The sequence below is a fragment of the Mercenaria mercenaria genome, chromosome 4 (assembly GCF_021730395.1).
Source record: "Mercenaria mercenaria strain notata chromosome 4, MADL_Memer_1, whole genome shotgun sequence".
Taxonomy (NCBI): Eukaryota; Metazoa; Mollusca; class Bivalvia; order Venerida; family Veneridae; genus Mercenaria; species Mercenaria mercenaria.
The window spans coordinates 82,961,666-82,983,206 of record NC_069364.1 but is presented as its reverse complement, the minus strand read 5'-3'; the positions used below and the strand labels follow the sequence as shown (position 1 = coordinate 82,983,206).

The following is a 21,541-nucleotide window of genomic DNA, read 5'->3' as shown; positions in this document are numbered from 1 at the left end:
AGTATAGTAACAAAAATCAAAGTCCCATAACTCTGCAGAATATTTTTCTGAAAGAACCTTACATGCACTATGCACAAGTAAGGGTGGTACTGATCATTTGTGTGAAGTTTCAATAAATTGTGTGCAATGGTTTGAGAGATTAGGCGCGTACAAGGTTACATATGCAGACTCTATGTATATAGTATAGTAACAAAAAACAAAGACCCATAACTCTGCAGAATATGTATCTAAAAGGAAGTAACATGCACCATGCACAACTAGAGTTGGTACTGATCACTTGTGTGAAGTTTCATTAAATTGTGTGCAAGGGTTCAGGAGATTAGGCGCGCACAAGATTGCATATGCAGACCGTATGTATACAGTATATTAACAAAAAAAACAACCCCATAACTGTGCAGATATGTTTTCTGAAAGAACCTAACATGCACCATGAACAACTAGGGTTACTACTGATCACTTGTGTGAAGTTTCATTAAACTGTGTGCATGGGTTCAGGAGATTTAGCGCTCACAAAATTTACATGTGCAGACTGTATGTATATAGTAAAGTAACCAAAAACAAAATCTCGCAACTCTGCAAAAACAATTTCTGAAAGAACCTAACATGCACCATGCACAACTACTGTTGTTACTGATCACCTATATGAAGTTTCATTAAATTGTGTCAAAGGGATGAGAAGAGATGAAGCGCACAAGATTGTGTCTACAGACAGACGGACGGACAGACGGACAGACAGACAGACAGACAACCTGAAACCAGTATACCCCGTCCCCTTACAACTTCGTTGTTCGATGGGTACGATGAACGTAAAATTCTAATTTGAGAAACATTTTCATCCATTGTTATGCCTCATCTAACTTAAATAAAGGAAACCCATACCCCTCGTCTAAATTGACACAGATAACACAACATCATTCACCTTCACCCCAGTGCTCATTATCGTCTCTAATCTTAGCGAAAATCATTGTAAGCTTGACACCCATTAAAATCAATCGTTAAAACCCTAGCTTTCATTTTTATATTTTCATCTCATGTCTAAATTCAAATAAATGACACCCTAGTATCCATTTTATCTTTTGGCTATCATTGAATTCATAATCTTTTGTCTAAATTCAAAACAGTGAAAGCATGGCACCGATTTTTTCTCTAAGCATCCATTGTATCTCTTGTCTAAATTATCATTCATATCATGAAAACCCTTTCGTCTGTTTTCATCTCTTGTCAAAATTTCAATTCTAGAAACCGAAGGACAAATCGTTATCTCTTGTCTACGTTAAATTCAGTGAAACCGAAACCCCTATTTATATTTCTACCCCTTCTAGGGAACCATAGCACCTATCTTTAAATTCCACAGCCCTGTTTAGATACTTGTATGTGCAATATTTGTTTGACTGAGGATCGGGTATTGTGTTAAGTTACCTCCGTTCAGGAATATAAATTTTGGCTTTCATGATATATGCTTATACTTTGACTGTCAATGCTTAAGTTCGTAGAGGAAAAGAAATTGATTTTTCAGAGGAAAATGCTGTAAATATTATAAACATGATAAAACATCTGTAACAAAACTGATTTCTATTCTCAACAAAACGGACAATATATAGTAGAAGCATATATACAGGACAAAAAGGTATTGCAAATATTTAGTAGGAATTACATTAACAACACAGGTCTGTGGAATATCATAATCTTAAAAGGTAACAAATGTGTACATAGATCACGGATGTCCCACTAGACATTGTCGGTCTAAGTGTATGTGAATATCGAACAATGAATGTGAACTAAATTAATCCTAGGGGTCTCCTCAAAATTGTTTATATTTCATATTGCGAGCATATTTTGATGATTCTTTCTTGAAATTCCGTTCAATATGGACTTCTTGCATTTCAAGATTTTTACAGTTTGTCAGGTCTTAAACAGCCGGACGTTTATATTTCAATGTACTCAATTGTTCAAACGAAAAATGTGCAAATCTTGCTATATGTAATAACGTGCTTTTTGAGATCAATGCAAGGAACAATAAATAATTTTCCACACCCACGATAATTGCATTTTGAAACAAATATCACAATATTGTCGCTTTTTTAGTGTTGACGAAGCCAGATACCCACTCTCCATACTATTTTGCTTATCTATTTATAGATATCAAGTGTCAAAGCCAAAACTCGCTGCAAACTCATTCATTTACATTTGTACTATATTTCGTATAAGAAAGATTTCCTGATCATAATAACTATTTGTCAATACAACAGCTGACTTTGCCTCACCTGTCTGACAGTACTGATCTGTGTAACCAGTTACACAAAGACAGTTGTACGTGTTGATCTCATCAATACACGTTGCGCCGTTCAAACAGTTGTGTGATGCACACTCATCTATGTCTAAATGTAAGAGGAAAACACATTTTCTTAGACATTTCAGCTCACAGTACAAACTTTGCATATTTCCTACATAGAATATTCATTTTTCGTGAACAAATTGTTTGTCGAAGATGCAAGTGTTGTGAAGAGCAAACGATAAAAACAAATAAAGCACAACATGTATTTAAGGAGAAAGATATGTTATTTACAAAACACGACTCTCAAAAATGCAATTCAGAAAAAAACATCAGACTGAAAAATTGTACACATAACTTTTAAAAACACGAAATTAACAAAGCTAATATAAACTAAATTATGTTTAAAACAACTTTTAACATAAAATATCCGAATACAGTACTTTGGTTCTTTACAATCAAAACATTGAACTACAACGTTGTGCAACAAACCATTTCCGCAGTAAACCCCATCATATCCTGGTACACAGTCACAGGTGTATAAATTAATACCGTCTACACAGGTGGCTCCGTTTTCACAAAGGTTACCGTTACACTCGTCAATATCTAAGCGAAATGGAAAAAAAAACATTTGCATAAGCACGTAATATATAGGGTTGCACAGATTTGCTAATTTAGACAAGCTTATGCATTTTGTACATGCTTGTAATTTTAAATATAGAACTATCATGATCGCATCGCAAAGTTTTAAAATAAAACAAATACCGCAAAACAAATACAAAATAAAGGAAACAAAAAGGCAAAAAGAGACATTATGGAATGTAAAATCAAACAAAATTTTAATGATAAGTCAAAAATCAAGAAAGAACATCATTCATGTTTCAAAATGAAAAGAGACATTACGAGATAAAACTAAACAAAGGTGGTCTTCATTTAACTTACTATTCTCGCATTCATCCCCATTGTACCCAGGTACACAGATACAGGTATACTGATTGACTTCATCAGTACATGTGCCGCCATTTTGGCATGGATCAGAATCACACTCATCAATGTCTGAAAATGATACCATTTATACACATTATACAGAAATATAGCATACCAAAGTCAGTAGTAATTGAACAATTTGATCCCATCTATACATATATAAAGAAGTATCAAAATAAAATTCAAACACTCTACACAACATACACCAATCAGGAGTAAATGGACCACAGCTGTTTCTAGACAAACATTTCCCTACATAAGTATTGATTGTTTCTTCATATGTGTCAATTTAAGGCAATTATTAGCCTCTCTTTCATAAGATACGAAGTTATTATTATTTACATAATTAATGTTTTAAGTAAATCAGCGGAAAAGGATATATTAGGAGTTACATGAATACATATTGATACAGCTTACAAATGTGCAACAATACTGACTGGTCAAAAGCATATTTATCAGTTGTTTAAGGAGATAACACTTACACATATACTAAACAAGTTTAGTTTTCGTAACAATTGTACTATGTAAGGATAAAGTTTAAGATTAACATATGCCGCATAAATTATCCAGCTATTGACCTAAAATGATAACTGGATATAACAAAAATTAACCAAATGCAGAAACCAACTGTTTTCATAATGGAAGTGTCTTGTATCTGATAGAAAGATTGGTAGTTGATGTATTTACGATACATTAACTCTAGTGTGGCACACCTAATTAATAAGTAATTCAAAACACAACATTTACATTATCAACACAAGTAGCCAAATCATAAGGACATTATACTTACTCGTGCCGCAATTCTTTCCTTCATATCCGGCTACACAATTACACGTGTAATCATTGATCATATCCACACAAGTAGCTCCATTCTGGCAAGGATCTGGATTACACTCATCTATGTCTGAAATATGCAAAATTTTACGATGATTAATTTTCAAAGCGTATGTACATGTAATATTATCATAAATTAACAATTAACACGACTTAATATAACGTCATAATTTATTATTGTATTACACCACATTTATATAGCACTCTTTTCATGCACTTGTACACGTTCAAAAGTATATTATATTAAGTCGTGTGAAATTGATGTTATTCCAACAAAAGTGTTGAAGTCATATTTAAACGAGCTCCTCCCAATTATAACTAGACTAGTGAATCTTTCATTGACTCAAGGAGTCTTCCCAGTGCAGTGGAAACAGGCAATAGTTAGACCTCTGTTAAAGAAAGCTGGTCTCGAACTTATATTCTCAAACTATAGGCCAGTGAGCAACTTATCATTCTTGTCCAAATTAATAGAGAAAGCAGCACTGTATTTACTTAATAAACATGTAAATGAACATAATCTCCTTCCGAAAAATCAGTCCGCATACAGGCAACATCATTCGTGCGAATCGGCTTTATTGAGACTTATCAATGACATCTTGGACGCTATGGAACATCAAGAAGTGACTGCATTGATAGCATTAGACCTTAGTGCAGCTTTTGAAACGGTAGATCACGATATTCTTTTGGACGTTTTGAAATGTCAGTATGGTGTCTCTGGTGTTGCATTGGACTGGTTGAACTCATATCTGAGGCCACGGAGCTGCCGCGTGAGTGTGAATCAAACAGTGTCATCAGCACGTGAGCTTACGGGTAGTGTCCCCCAGGGAAGCTGTTTAGGGCCGTGGCTCTATCTCACGTACGCAGGAACGATTTTTGACATTGTTCCCCCGTCCATTTCCGTCTTTGGCTTTGCCGACGACCACACCGCAAGCACACGTTTTAAGCCCGAACCATCAATCGAGGCTAAATCCATTGGTGAACTAGAAGAGTTTGCTACAGATTCAAATGAGTGGATGAACAGTAACAAACTAAAAATGAATTCCTCAAAAACTGAACATATTGCCTTTGGAAGTGCCCCTCAGTTGAATAAGTTAAACATTCACGAGATAGATATTTGTGGTGATAAAATCAAGAGACAGAGTAACATCAGATATTTGGGGGCCTATTTGGACGAAACTTTAACTTTCAAAGAGCATATAAAAATAAAGTGTAGAACGGCAATGTTGAATTTTTTCCGAATCAAAAACGTTCGCAAATATTTGACTCAGGATGCAACTGAAACCTTAGTGCTATCGCTGGTTATTTCGCATTTAGACTACTGTAATGTTATTTTATACGGTATTTCTGATTGTGACATCGCAAAACTGCAACGCATTCAAAATATGTGTGCGAAGTTAGTTCTGAATCGTAGAAGAAGAGACAGTTCTAAGCAGGCACTCTACGATTTGCACTGGCTGCCGATCAAAGCCAGAATAAACTTTAAGATCTTGACGTACATGTTCAATTGCCATGTTGGAAATGCGCCTGCATATTTGATTGAACTCTTAACACGAAAATCCCCCAGCGCTCCCTCAGATCCTCGGAGTCATCAGTTGACTGTTACATCGTCCCTTTCAACAAGCGAAAAACTTTTAGTGATAGAAGCTTTAGTACTATAGGGCCAAAGTTGTGGAACAATTTGCCGTTGAACATCAGACAAAGTTCTTCAATTGACTGCTTTAGGAAAAAGTTGAAAACGCATTTCTTCAGAGACTACTTTGCATTATTCTAAGTTTTGACTGAGTTTTAAACAGTGATGCTGGCGACAGTGATAGAAATTTAATGTTTGTCTGTGATAATTGTATGTTAGTAATATTTTAAAATATAGTATTATCATTGACTTTAAATAAATAATTGCTATTTTGATTCGTTTTAATTAATCTTATTTAAAATATTTTATGTTTAATATTTTATTTCAACTTGTATTGTAAAACGCCATTGAATATGTTTTAAATGTAGAAATAGGCGTTTAAGCAAATAAACCAGTTTCAGTTTTTTCAGTTTCAGTTTCAAAGTGCTTTACAGAATAAATTGCAAAAATACAAACAAATACGTATACAAAGATAATGCATTCCACATTAACAAAAATCATGAATGAAAACAAGTATAGATAAAACAAGATAAAAACATCAATGTATCGGTCAGTTAACAAAATATTGTACAAAGAAGTGGGTATCTAGCAAGCTTTTGAAAGCAGCTAGCGTGTCAGCTCTCATGATCTTGACAGGAAGGGAGTTCCAAAGCTTTGGAGCAGTGCACGAAAAGCTGCGATTGCCATTCATCATGGTTTTAGATTTTGGCATAACCAGTGACAGCGTGTCTTGTGATCTTAGGTTTCTGACCGGTTTATACACATTTATCATATCCCTAATATAGGCAGGGGACTGATTGTGTAAAGCCTTAAAAGTGTGGGTCAGAACCTTGTACTGCAACCTGTATTTCACAGGCAACCAGTGAAGCGCCTTTAGAACCGGTGTTATATGATCGCGATGGGGCGTCTTAGTGATTACGCGAGCTGCAGTGTTCTGGACATGTTGCAACTCGTTAAGTGTGCATATCCAGCCCGGCACAGAGTTGACTTGTTGTACCATATTCATACCGTTGTCAAATACTGCTCCAAGATTCCTAACACATTTCGTGGATTTTATCACAGAATCCCCGACCTTCACAGAGACGTCATCAATGTACTTGGAGTTACGCTTTGATGTGAATAGCATTACCTCTGTTTTATCAGCACTGAGCTTCAGCATGTTGGAATTCATCCACGAGACAATTTCAGCCAGACAGCTCTCAATGCGGCGCTTCACTTCTGGCCACAGCCTCTATCGGCTTTAAAAGATAGGTATCATTGAGAGTCATCGGCGTAGAAATGATGAAGAAGTCCATGACGTCTGCATATGGCACCCACGGGTTTAGTGTACATGATATAGTTCTTTGGACCAAGCACTGATCCCTGGGGCACACTGTATTTCATCAACATAAGCGTCGACAACTCACCATCAACGCATACAGTTTGATAGCGGTCACTAAGATATGATGACATCCATGCAAGTGCTTTGTCTGTGACTCCAAAATGATGTTCGGGCCGGTGTAACAGTATTTGGTGGTCAATCGTGTCGAAAGCCGCAGAAAGATCGAGTAGCACGAGGACTGTTACAGAATTTTGATCGAGAGATGTGAGGATGTCATTCTGTACATTTATCAAAGCCGACTCAGTTAAATGAAACTTTCTGTAAGCAGACTGCAGTTCCTCATGTAGCTTATTTTAACTCAGGTGCCGCTCAAGACGCGCATCTACTACCCTTTCTAAGATGTTTGAAATGAAAGGGAGGTTAGATACAGGCCTGTAGTTTTTGAAAATGTTTGGGTCAAGACCTGGTTTTTTAAGCAGGGGTCTTATCCTAGCACTTTTAAACTCTTTTGGTACATAACCTTATTCCATTGATGTATTTATGATGTTTGTTATCAGCGGCAATAGCTCATCGAGACATTTCTTCGGAAGCCATGTTGGTAAAGGGTCAAGTTCGCAGGATTTGTTTGCAGATTTTTGTATGATCTGTTCTACCTCTTCTATCGTTGTAGGAGCAAAATCAATAAGACAGTTTGCTACTTCTTGGTGTTCTGAACAATGCAAGTCTACTGAATCACGATCAGTTTGGCTATGCGAAATAAGATCATTCCTAATATTTTCAATTTTCTCGATGAAAAAGTCACTAAACTTCTGCGCAAGTTCCTTTGATGATGTGTTAGAGGGACGGGAAGCATCTTGGCTGTCTCCTAGTAGATTTTTGATTATCTTGGCCAAACTTTTGTGATCAGTGCCACACGACTTCACCTTCTGAGAAAAGTAGTCGGTGCGGGCCAGAATTAGGAGTTTATTCATGGTATCACATTGGTCCCTATAAAGCTGATGGTCGATTGTTAGTTTGGATTTACGCCATTTCCGCTCAAGCTTGCGTTTTAAGTGTTTAGCCTCATGAAGTTCGTCTCTAAACCACGGAGAGCTAGGTCGAAGAACGATTTTTGTGCGTAAAGGAGCGTGTTTATCTACCAGTAAGGATAATGCTTTTGAATACGCATTTACTAGCTGATCCACGTCTGCGCCTTCTGGATGCGTATTTAGTGCAAGGGACGCTGAGATGTCTTGTTTGAAAGAACTTACGTCAATAGAGCGTAATTTCCGAAAAGAAACTTGCTTCCATATAGGAGCTGGTTTTGCGGCACAGGCGTTGAAGTAAATTGTATGGTGATCCCGTGACATATTACCAGCATTGTCACAAAGACCTGGATGGATGACCTCGACACATGATATTATTTTGCTGTCGTTCCTGGTTATTACAACATCTAATGTATGACCGCGGGCATGGGTTGGTCCGTTCACATGTTGATGCATACCACATGACTGAAGTACACTTTTAAATCTGACAACTTCTCGGTCTGATGGAATATCGAGATGGAAATTCATGTCTCCCACAATGATGATGTCTTTATCAACTGTAGCATATCTGCCCAGGAAAGTAGGCCATTCTTCCTCTAGAAACACACTAGTCTTTAAACCGTTTTGTTTTGTTGGTGGTGGTCTATATGTTTGTATCACTGCCACTCGTGCAGAAAATCCATTGATGCTCAAATTACAATCCATGTATTCAAATTGTTTAAACTCTTTGGCACGACTAGATGCAACAACACGAACAGTAAATGCAGACTTATATATGAGAGCCACACCCCCTCAACGGCTGCCGCTGCACCGTTATATCCGTTATATATTGCACCAAGAGTAGGCTGCATTTCATTTCGCTTGGTATTTTACACTCAAAAATGTGCTGTAATAAAAAGCAAAGTCAAAATACTCAGTCAAAGGCATAGTTACTTAAAACTCAAGATAGGTCAAACTCATGAAGTAAGTCTCCAAATGAAATAAATGACACCTTAAAAATATAATACATGCAAAAAATGTATCATATTCGAAAACATGCAGGCAAACATCACGTCAAAAGAACACACTCAGAAATTGTTCACCATGATACACATGTAGTATTTCTTATATGTGTGCGGTCTCCTACTCGTGCTAATTACTCGTCGGCAGCTAAGCATAACTCATGGGCATCAATACCGAAGTTAAAGGAATACATGCACTGTTGACATATCAGAAATATATCGTAAAAAATACGTCTCAATTACTTTTAAGAGTTTGGATGAAATATAATTGATAAGTTCCATCAAGAAAAAGTGTAGTATACATCAATGATTTTGATAAAGATATATAAATGTAAGTGAAATTGTAAAAAGACTATCCCATTGTTTTAGGCATCTAAAATACAGGTTACTTTATAAATAAATTGTTTCCCATTCTTCTCAAACTTGTTGAAGGACAAACTTGATTGTTCAGAAATGTGTATCTCATTGTGTAAAGGCAACTTCTTCTGATGCTGAATACAATCAAAACTTAATGCATTTAAAATGCCCACTTTGCTTTTTGTTTCATTAAGAACAAAAGGGAGAAAACATTATGCTTTAACATACTTTCAATTCCATTACTTTGTTAAACAAAATTTGACCAGTGAAAATAAATGAAAAATGTAAACTGTCCTGGAAAAGCAAAAAATTCCAACATTCCTATGAAATAGTGTCAAATCTGAAAACACAAATGACCACCTTGATATCATGTCAGAGGTAACTGGGTATGTTATATCCTATTACGTTAAACCCGAGTAACAATAGGGTTCGCTGTCAATGTGAATTTCTACTGTAGCAAGCTTAAGCGATCTCTAGTTATTGCTCAGGAGCCGTCGTGAGAATTAATGTCAATAAAACCTTATTATCTGACCCACTGATCCTACAATAAAAAGTATCACCTACTAACCATTGTGAATTAATTTGTATGTATCCGGTTTCACAGCAAGAACCAAATTGTTTTTTTTTATTTTTTGGTAGCTGATCATAAACAACGAGCAAGGTCATTATGAGTTGGATCGTTTGCTGACCACATACTATTATTCTGGGAAATTTGATAGTGAGTGGTCAAAACGTTCACATATTTCTGAACGGAAATATTATTTACGATGAATGACCTCGAAATATTGACTGGTTAACCTGTTATCAACTGACAATAAGCAAGTTAAAAGCGGTCACCAATTATTGATCGGTAACTATTAGTCTACTGACAGACAGGTATGTGATACTAGAAAACAATAAATGTCTCGTCATTGAAGAGGCTATAAAAACAGATTTTCATTATCTACCTGACCACGATTATGTTGTAATGATCACTTTGTAGCGTGTTTAACATTTACTAACGTTATATAACTATGACACATAATTAAAAAATATTTTACATTCTTGTCCAAACAACACGAAAATAACAGAAATACACATACAGACTACAAAAACAAGAATAAGTATCAAGACGTGCCAAACAACAAAACTGAAAGGACATTTAGCAAGACGCAAAAAAAACCACATTATTTTCCTGATTTAAAGTAAAAGTAATATTTCGTTGTTCTTCTTTTTAACAGCTTGATTGAAACTACACAAAAAGTGGCAAATCATAATTGTTCCTGTAAGACTGGGGCTTCATGATACGATAATCTATTAGATTTTGCTCTGTAGTATGTTTATATGCCTTGCGTATGTCTGACATGCAAGGGCAAAATTTGACCTACCGGTGCTTGTGGGCGCAAAGAGATGCACATTTCATTATTTTGCACGAACAGACTCAATCACACCCAGTCAACTATTATTTTGCTCGATGCTTCTATGCTTCCAAGGGATTTTCTTCTAGATTTTATTATAAGTTTTGTTATTTTCTGCGACACTTTGAAATCTTGAAGTCAATCCAATGCTTTTGTATAACAAACTTCCGCTTTACGTTCGCCCTAGGGATGTATGCAGAGAGAGAAGTGTCGCACGAAAATACCTCTCACGAAGAGACTAATTCAAACCGAGTCTGCTATTATTCTTCTTCGTTGCGTTCGACGATTCAAACTGATCTGATGAACTTAAGTATTGAAAATGTAAATATGACATTGACTTTGATGCTTGAATTTTATTGTGTTGTTCTCTGTGTTACTTACTAGTCTGGCAATTTTTGTCGGTGTAACCATCCACACAGTTACATGTGTAATCATTTACATTATCCACGCAGGTAGCTCCATTTTGGCACGGATCTGGGTCACACTCGTCAATATCTGAAAATAAAAAAGGTTGTTCATGCTTGCCGAAATTCAAGTGATACTTATATTTTTCACTAAAACTGTCCCTTACTTAAACATCGTGGTTTCATTTTGTAGGGCTTGAAACTGGTATAAATTTTAGATAAAATCTCCAAACAATGACAAATTTAAAAAAATTGATTCACTTTTTTATGCTCAAAACATTATATAAAAAATCTTATTTGTCACTATTTCGTCAGGGGAAATTAGATATCAAAGGACATATGTTTATAACCATTGGCGGATGCATTTACATTCAGGTTTGAAAACATTGTACTTCTAGTGAAATTTTTGTAAAGGCTGAGTTTCCTAGACTTTTAAAGTGATGTACTTGCCAGTATAAATCATGAATTTAGAGGTTTCTATTACAGTGTATACATGTAAATATTATGTACAATCTGATACCATCTATACAATCTGCATATCTCATTTTGAGCCAGACACTTACTTGTGGCACTGTATGTTCATCTACACCGACTTTACATACACATCTACGGAAACAAATTACATCGGTGGTTTCATATCAAATGATATTAATCAGACATAAGATTTTTTACCGTCTTGTTTTGATGTAAATTTCACTTTAACCCGTATGATCAAAGAGGTTGTATTTATTGATACCAGTTTCACAAGTAGCATATGAACTTATTTATTTATTTATTTATTTGGGTTTTACGGCGCACCAACACAGTATAGTTTATATGGCGCCAAATAGGACTACACATTTTGGTTTCAAATCTCATTTACATCGAAATAAAAACACGAGGTATGTAATCAAAATTTGCATACCTGCTGGAACTAGAGTTACAGCAAAACAAAGTGTTAACCCTTTTAGTCGCCTCTTAAGATCATGCAAGGGTAAGGCAGTGGTTCCAATTCTTTTCATACATAGATCTTCCCAGAACCACATGGGGCAACATATGAACTAGTTTTATATATATGTGACCACCGTCTTTTCATCATAATTTGACTTACTTGTTTCACAGAATGTCCCAGTATAGCCAGTTACACAGTCACATGTGTACAGATTGACAGCGTCTACACATGTTGCTCCATTTACACAGGCATGTGAACTACATTCATCAATGTCTGAAAAACATATTTAAAAAAGTCTTTGAAACAATGTATGATACAGGCAAAACAATTTTATTTGAAATACCTGTGTACAACACATAAAAACTGTATAATAAAGAAGTTTGCTGTTTTAGACAGAAGCCTCTATTACACAAGGAAGCGTCAAAGAAATAAGTTCTACTCACCTGTAGCACAGAATTCCCCTGTATAGCCGTCTACACAATTGCATGTATACACATCGATACCGTCTACACATGTGGCACCATTCAAACAACTATGGCTAGCACATTCATTTATATCTGCGAAAATGTGAGAATCAGGCGGTTAAAGAAAACGTGTACACATGACACCAACGTTTAAATAATGCATGATACTTCTTTTTTCATCAAGCAATAACACCTTCACATATCACTACAATTAGTAACTTACCTGACAAAGTGTTTGTTTATCTGTAACATTGAAGAGTTAGGAACGTATTAAAATGTGCATGAGCGTATTCCACAATACTTTTTACAAAATAATCAGAACTATATTGTACTTACTGTTCTGACAAAATGTTCCGTCATAACCATTTACACAATCACACGTGTATCCGTCGATCCCATCTATACATATTGCGCCATTTTGACAATTGTGATTTTCACATTCATCAATATCTGTTTGATAAGAAATATATCATTTCCATGCGTATGCCTTAGTTTATGTAAGCTTGCCTTAGTTAATATAAGCTTTTGCGAGTAAAATTAGTTTATTACATTTTCACCGATGAAAAAAGTTGAACATACTTGAAAAGTATCGTCACGTAAAATTACAGCAAAAACCTTGACAGCTCAAACACGGGCTGAACAAACACTTGCTTAAAATACAAGTTAAAGTGTCATTGATACAACATGTTAGGACATACATTTTTATTCAGAAAACATCAGTAAGTATTTGCTATAGATAGTTTCTCTTCAGTTAGAACTGCGTAATAGAAATATAGTTGCACATCAATTATCAGTGTGTCACTGACATAATAAAAATCTAATCACTAATAGACAAAATGTTTCTCTACGCTTGTGGTATACACTAAATGGTTCTCAAATATAGACAAAATTTGTCTTCTCAGTTTAGAATGTGTCACTGACGAAATTGTTTGATAGTAAGGAACGTTATACAAAGATCATTTCTGAACTTTGCCATACTTAAGTAACAACTTTGTCACAGAAAAAAAGTTTCTTATTGACTGTAATTGAGTCATGCTCCTCATGCACGACTGTCATACACAACAAGAGTTGTCGGAGGACAGCAACAATCGACCATTCAAAGCCTTGTCAACTGAATGAATTATGGAACCTATGCACTGTAGATTAGATCAATACAGTGAACAAGTGTGTGAAGTGTCAATCAAATCAGGTAGCGTCCAATAGCTCTACTTTTTCTTCGAATAGTTGAGCTAAAGTTGTTATGCCCTTACGACAGTGTCATACTCGAAAGGTTTACCATTAGTTATTTCTGTGTCAAAACAAAAATGTTTCTCAACAAACAAAATTTGACAGTTCTAACTACATTTTTTCTCATCACTGTCATCTAAGTCATATCTCAATAACAATTGTGTCACAGTGAAAACGAGCCTGTTCAGCGAAAAGTGTGTCATAGACAAAGCGTTTCTCTAAAGTGTTTGTAACAGACAAAACGCTTCAAACGAAGTAAAGCAATTTACGTTACCATCAACACAGTAAGTTCCATCATATCCGGGGGCACATAAACATGTATATCCGTCAATGTTGTCTACACATGTAGCTCCATTCTGGCATATATGATTGGCACACTCATCAATGTCTGAAAACAATACATTTAAACTATGAAAAAAATGCCTACTAGTATGCATTAAACAAGGCAAAAGTCCAACAGAAAAAGCCACATTCAAAGAGTAAAACTCTAATATTTAAAACATTATATCTAATATTTTCACATTATTTGGGTATGGATAGCTGTTATAACTGGCATTGTTTACACATTTATTGATTTCTGTTGTAAGAAAATGAATGATAAAACTGTAACACATGCATAGATTGGGTAAAATCTCAATTTTGCAAAATTGTTCATGGCTAGGCTCACCAGTGTCGCAATTTTTATCAGTATATCCAGCTACACATACGCAAGAGTAGTCATTGACATCATCTAAACACGTGGCACCATTCTGGCAAGGATTGGCTGCACAGTCATCAATATCTGAAATGAATGAAAAATCTCTTTCACAGAGTTGTCGTTTCTGACCTCAGTCAACTTCAACGAAATAGCACGTCCACGTCTCGTAACAACAGTAGAACGTCAGATGGTAGTGACGTCAAACGGCATATGGCGTCAAATTCAATACATTGAAAGAAAAAAAACATGTTATGATTTTTTATAATCGATTACATCACTGACTAGAATATTTAAAGTTTATTTGTTTAAGATATTACATACATGGTCTTGTCGGAAGTATGCAAGATGACAGTAAAGATAAGGATTTACAAAATACAATTAGAATTTACACAAATTTCAAATTTTCTCGGTAGTCCATTAAAGGTCAAAACTGCTAATATAATATCCTATTTATCAGATAACATTTTGCTGCGATTTTCAAATGATATTTTTGTTCAAGATAAAGACTTACTTGTTGCACATGTTTTGCCGGTATATCCCGTGACGCAGTTACACGTGTAATCATTGACTTCATCAATACATGTTCCCCCATTAATACAGGGATCTTGGGCACATTCGTCAATATCTAAAGAATCAATCTTCGTACATTAATTTCCGCAACATTCTTAGTAATCAGTCACAGTGCAGGACGCAATATATATTCCCTTACTTCATTATTTGACATGTAGCTACTAAATACACTTAACCAATCTTCTAATCAATACTTGTTTTTTGACAATATCTTAAAAATAGTGAAAGTACTGTTTAAATTTAATGTCCCTTTTCAACAAGACACTAGTATATATAACATCTGTATGAGTAGATCTATACATAGAGCTCCGAATTCGGCTACACCTCTCAGGCCTCAGCCAGAGCCGCCAAACGGCAGCATGTCATGCGACCAGCTGTTTAGATGGAGTAGAGACTATGACTACAGTATGACATAATGAAAACCATCGTCTGAACTAAAAAACGTGAAGTAAGTAACAATTAAAATGCAGACAACAAAGTAAGAAGAAACATCATATAATGTAAATAATGTAAAAACACCATTGTGCAAAACACATGCATAAACATTAAACACATTATTGAATTAAGAAATGATTATTTATTCAAAGTTAATGTCCTTGATCAACATGCATGGATACAAAAATGCAAAACATGCAACTAAATCTGTGCAAATTGTGAGCTCAATAATACCTGATGCAATTGAAGATTCATCTTAAAAACAATTTTTAATTTATCAAATACATGATAAGTAACATTTCTCTGTTAGGCGTAAAAAGTGTTTGTTTCCATTAATGTGCTAAAATAATAGTGTATGTAGGTCTTTGTTTTGGATGGGTGGGGGTGCGTTATTAAGTGGGATTTTTTGGAAATTACCTCATTGCACTGTTTTAAAGCCCCAACTTTTACTACCCTGGCAGTAAGTTTTGTAGGAGGAGCCTATCAAATAACAAGGCTACTCCAGGCTGTCTGTCAGCTAAAAATAGCTCACTTTCAATGATTCACAAGCAAATGTAAACAATGGTCAGTTGAAGAAGAAATATGAACTTACATGTTTTGATGATTACAAATTAATATTATACATATTTTGTGCATCCATATCAATATCATTGTTATGAAAAATTGAGTTGAGCTAGACTAGAATTCCTGATTTTTAAACATCTTATTAATGTAAATTGAACAGTGAAACTCGAAATCAAACATTCTTAACTTTTCTGTCATTACTGGCAGGTCCATTAGTTGAGATAATGTAGCAATAAATGCAGAAATAATAAACTATTTAAGTCTGAGATATAGCACAACGCACACAAATTAGCAAGTGTTGCTGTGATAAGGTCTATTAAAAATGATAAGCTATTTGAAATAATTTATCACTGTATGTCTGTTATTTAGTAAGTTCCACTATATCTTTAAAACATTTTTGAATAACACATAAAATAAACTGCAAAATGATTATGATACTCTATTCAGTTTAAAAATTCAAAATTACTTTTCTGGAAAAGTTTTACAATGCACTCTAGGTGTTAACTCTATTGATACATCAAGCCTTCTGCTGATCAAGTTTGTTGATAAACCATGTTATGTTTGATTAACCATGTGGTAATTGTTTACATTCCTTGATTCTCTAGGGTTCATGACCTCATTAGCTCCTCCCGGCAAATTCAAATTTTTGGCAGTTAGGTTTAAATAATTTTTTGAAACTATACTTCACAATTTTTTGTTTTAAAAAATAAAAACACCAATTGATAAAGAATGTTTCAATGTGTATTTATGCAATTTTTCATAACTTTTTATTCAGTAGTTTATTTAAAATTTTGAAAAAGGGCTCTCTGATGTGAAACATGCATAATTTATATAAAAACCTGCCCCAGCGCCATTTTCTGGCTTTTATATGGCAGTTGGGGGTTTAAAGCATAAAAAGTGCAATTTTGCAACTTTCTGTTAAAAAGTTGAACAAAAATTCTCCAATGCCATAAAAACATTTAGGGTCGGACCAAAAATTTAGGGTTGGTCGGGATACCGGAAACAAGAATTTTTTTTTTTTGTAAGAAAGATGCTTGATGAAAGCAATTATCTCTAGAATGACAAGTTCGATTTGTTAATAGTTTTCAACTGTTTTAATGATTGAAAATCGGCGGTCAATTGTTAAGTTATCATCTTTTTCTGAAAGTATTTGGCTTCTACAGTATCAACACGAGTCTAACAATACTTTTACAGTTTTATACCAACGTTTCGGTGTTATGCTTGTTTTAAAATACGCAAGTAAACACGTGTTATGTAACGTCAAAAAGATGTTACGCTAAATTGAAGAGCAATACATAATATCTCATGGTCAATAAAATGTTACCGAGGAGTCAGAAACAAAACTAATAGGTAAGTAATAAAGAATAATTGTCTTCCTATAGCAGGACTTCCGGTAGAAAAATTATTTAAAACCAGAAAATGCGCGAAAAGGATATTACTGTTTAATGGTCATCTAACATCGCACAAATTTTGGTGTATAAATCACATGTTTCTCATATTTAAACATAATATCCAAAACGTCCTTTATGGCAACAGTTACAGGTATCTATTGGCATACTAGTAAGTCAGATGCAACGTTACCAAGTCAAAGCAATAAGTCTTACTGTTGTTACAGAATTCTCCGTCGTACCCCGATGGACAAACACATGTGTATGTATTGATACCATCTACACACGTAGCACTATTCTGGCAAGCATGTGATGCACACTCATCAATGTCTGAAATTAGTATGGAAGACTAAATAAAATGAACGAAAAATTCAAATTTGAGAAACACTTTCATCCATTGTTATCATTAAAATCCTAGCTTTCAATTTTATATTTTATCTCATGTCTAAATTCAAATCAATGGAACCCTAGCACCCATTTTATGTTTTGGCTAAATTCGCATAATTGAAACCCTAATTCCATTTTTATCATATTTTGTCTAGTTTAAAACAGTGAAAGTCTGTCACCGATTTTTCCTCTAAGCATCTGTTTTATCTCTTGTCTAAATTCATATCATAAAAACCCTTTCACCTGTTTTCATCTCTTGTCAACATTTTAATCATAGAAACCGTAGGACAAATCGATATCTCTTGCCTAGCTAAAGTCAGCGAAACAGAAACCCATATTTTTATTTCCATCCCTTCAAGAAAACTGTAGCACCCATATTTAAATTTCCCCAGCACCTATTTAGCTACTTATATGTTTAATATTTGTTTAACTGAGGTTCGGGTAGTGTGTTAAGTAACTTCTGTTTAAGGTATTAGGTCACTAATAGTAATGTTTACAAAATGGCCTTTGCTTGGTATATTCTGAAAGGTAACCATGTTCTGCACTATTTTGCAAATTTTAAACAACTTTTACCGTGCCGTTTTTTTATAAATTTTGAATAACTTATGGTATCTCCTCAAGCTCATGTAGAGACAAATTTCAAAGTGATAGCCACTACTTTTTCCATTTTTGTACAAAACATCAATAATAAGTCTTGAAAGAAGTAAAAACTTACTAGTAAAAAAGGAAAATAAAGAAAAAATATTTGGTCCCAGTAGGGCTTGAACCTACGCCCCCCTAAGAATTGCAGTAAAAGTAGGTTTAGGGTTTGGAAATTTAAAAATACTCTTCAAAAAGAGGTTCTCTTTTAGTGATCTAATACCTTAAAAGGATTTTCATTTTGGAATTTGACACTATAACCGCCTTTGTTTTTTAATACATATACCCAATTGTTAGTGACAAATAGACATGCTTCCTAGAGCGCTGCAAGGGAATAAATACATTTGGCTTTCATGAATTATATTTTTGTCAATGCTCAAGTTCGAGAGGCAAACCAAAAAAATTTTCAGAGAAAATGCTATAGTTATTATAAACATAATAAAATCTGTGAAAAACACATACTGCTTTTTATCTAAACGAAATGGACAATGTATAGTGAAGCATAATACAGACCCGTCTTCACAAAATATTTTTCGGTCTCAGCGAGTTTGAGATTGAAATTCAATTTTACCAAAACTGCAAGGCTAAATTCCAACTGAAAAGGGAAACAAAACATGTGGTCTTTAGAGCCAGGGGTCTCTGTTTAGAGGGGGTCTTCAACAAAGGGTTGACTGAAAATGAATGAGGAACACATTAATGCTATCTACAAAATGTTCCTAGATTTTCAGTTCACTTACTTTTCCCCCGCAGATTCCCCCATCATAACCAGCGACACAGTTACATGTGTACTGATTTATACCATCAACACAATTGCACCATTGGTACATGCATTTCCAACACATTCGCCCGATGTCTAGAAAACAAAAGATTACAGCATGCTAACAAATAAGAAAACAAACTTGGGGACGTGTTCAGTGTTCTTTTATAATATTTCGTGTAAAGAAAGTCTTGAACTCTGTTATAATCGTATTTTACAACTGTTTTTTGGTTAGAAAAAGACTAAACTGTCCTTTGGTTAGAAAAGACTAAAATATTGAAATCGCAAAAGTCCTAGTAAACACCAAAGGAAATGCCTTATATTAAAAGAAGAAACGATGCTGAACGAGAACAAAATCAGCATTAAATGTTTTACAATAACTTATACCGGGTTTTTCATTTTTTTTGTTTATTAAGTTACATTAAATATCAAACACTGGGTATATGAATCTGTTCACTCCGAACGAAAATCATTATAGCTTTATAAGAAAAAGTTGTTCGTCATAAACAACTTAGAATGTCATGTTAAAATATCAATTACATCTATCATATGTTTGATATCGTGGAAGTGAAATAAAACCATTACTAATTTGGTATAACAATAGTGGAATAATAACGCTTTGGAGTTGACGTCGCTACAGTGTAGGAGAAAGACAAACAATAGACGTTTCAGAGTCGAAAAGCCAACAAGTTCTTAATAACACATTGCATTCAATATATATAACCATTAAATAAAAATGATACGATCTCGGAATAGCCTTGTATTTTATTATTGTATTCAACATTCCCAGCGTAGCATAAAGAAAAACTCTACTCATATTCGGGTTATTTTACAAAAATGTAATTGGTTCGGGTAACATAAGCTTAATGTCAGACGCAATAAATCAGATCGTTTTAATTCTGCCTTTATTCAGCGATATTTATTTACGACTTTAAATTTATTGAACATGTTAGAAAGAACTTTAAACATGTTGAAGATGTCTTATTCATATCAGTTTGCAAAATAGTAACATATATTTTCATAAATTTATACAACCTATGTTCCCTTTATGCTATTTAAGATATTTTGAAAGTTTCAAAAGGATTTAGCAATAGAATAAAGAAAAATTTTGCATTTTGTAACATATTAAATGACCACAAGGGATGTAAATTTCAAAATGAAGAAAACTTTCAAACGTTTTACGATAAAATAAATGTTTTACAATAGAAATATAAATTTCACCCTCGGGTCCTGTAGAAAAAAGTATGGTACATAAATCATCTACACATACTTTAAGAGAACATTACCACAGAAAATGTGAATCTAATATTAAATTACGTATGCTTTTTATTTTGCTTAGCTACAATCTTGCTTGAAACAATCTTCTTAGAAATTTGATATATGTTTCTTTATTTTTTTTTTTTATGATTTTTGTAAGTAGGGTTTTACTAACTGCTGAATAACAGTTACTGTTTTCACAGTGTTGCCATCATATCCGGCTACGCAGGTACACGTGTATTGACTGATACCGTCTACACAATTTGCTCCATTCTGGCAAAGATTTGGGTCACATTCATTTATGTCTGAAATGACATATGTCAATTTAAATAACGTTATAAAATCTATAATCGTCAATTAAAATAGTGTTCAGAATCAGTGTCATTGAAAACATGATTTTAATCTATTGATTCACACACTTGTTGCATTTGCTGTCTTAACTGTTTTTTTGTCTGTAAACATCTTACTTTTGACTTTTAAGCCCTTTCCGTAACCTTGGGTGTTTGACATAGTGACACCAAAAAATGGAGGAATAAAAAGTGCACAAGTAAGTTCTCTAGTTATGGGCGTAACAATTTCCCAAATCTAGCTAAATATAACTACCATCTGCAAAAAATCTTAAAAGGTCATCTGCTTACAGTACTATCTTTTTTTAAAAGTTCTAACGTAAACAACCAAAAGAATGTATCGTAAGGAAAAGTGCACATGTACAAAAGCCACCCTTACTTTTGATCAGAGGGTCTTTTCAGCTGATATTGTAACTTTCGCTTATGACATAAGACCAACAGGTCTCAGGAAATATTTGTTAGTGCGCAAATAACAACAAAATTCCCTTACATTGTAGTTGTGACTTAACCAATAATTTACCATCCTTGACCCAAAATCGCGTTATCTGATGCCCACACCTATTCATTAAATAGTATACTAAAATATGACAAATTGATATTCAACTATCAAAGTTTGATTTACACAACATTTGAGACTTCCAGTTTGAAAT

General features: G+C 34.3%; 1 protein-coding gene across 1 annotated transcript in view; it reads right to left on the bottom strand.

Moving 5' to 3' along the window:
* Positions 1-17,828, bottom strand: part of LOC123552315 (neurogenic locus Notch protein-like) — a 97,668-nt gene extending 79,840 nt beyond the window's left edge. Inside the window, exons 1-12 of the mRNA XM_053542308.1 lie at positions 17,721-17,828; positions 15,059-15,172; positions 14,518-14,631; positions 14,125-14,238; positions 12,960-13,073; positions 12,603-12,716; positions 12,319-12,432; positions 11,206-11,319; positions 4,050-4,163; positions 3,215-3,328; positions 2,765-2,878; positions 2,265-2,378 (exon numbers count right to left, since the gene is read on the bottom strand). Coding sequence (XP_053398283.1) covers positions 2,265-2,378; positions 2,765-2,878; positions 3,215-3,328; positions 4,050-4,110 — 403 coding nt within the window. The 5' untranslated portion in view covers positions 4,111-4,163; positions 11,206-11,319; positions 12,319-12,432; ... (4 more) ...; positions 15,059-15,172; positions 17,721-17,828. The remainder of the gene's footprint in view (positions 1-2,264; positions 2,379-2,764; positions 2,879-3,214; positions 3,329-4,049; positions 4,164-11,205; positions 11,320-12,318; positions 12,433-12,602; positions 12,717-12,959; positions 13,074-14,124; positions 14,239-14,517; positions 14,632-15,058; positions 15,173-17,720) is intronic.
* Between the last annotated feature and the right edge of the window lie 3,713 nt (positions 17,829-21,541).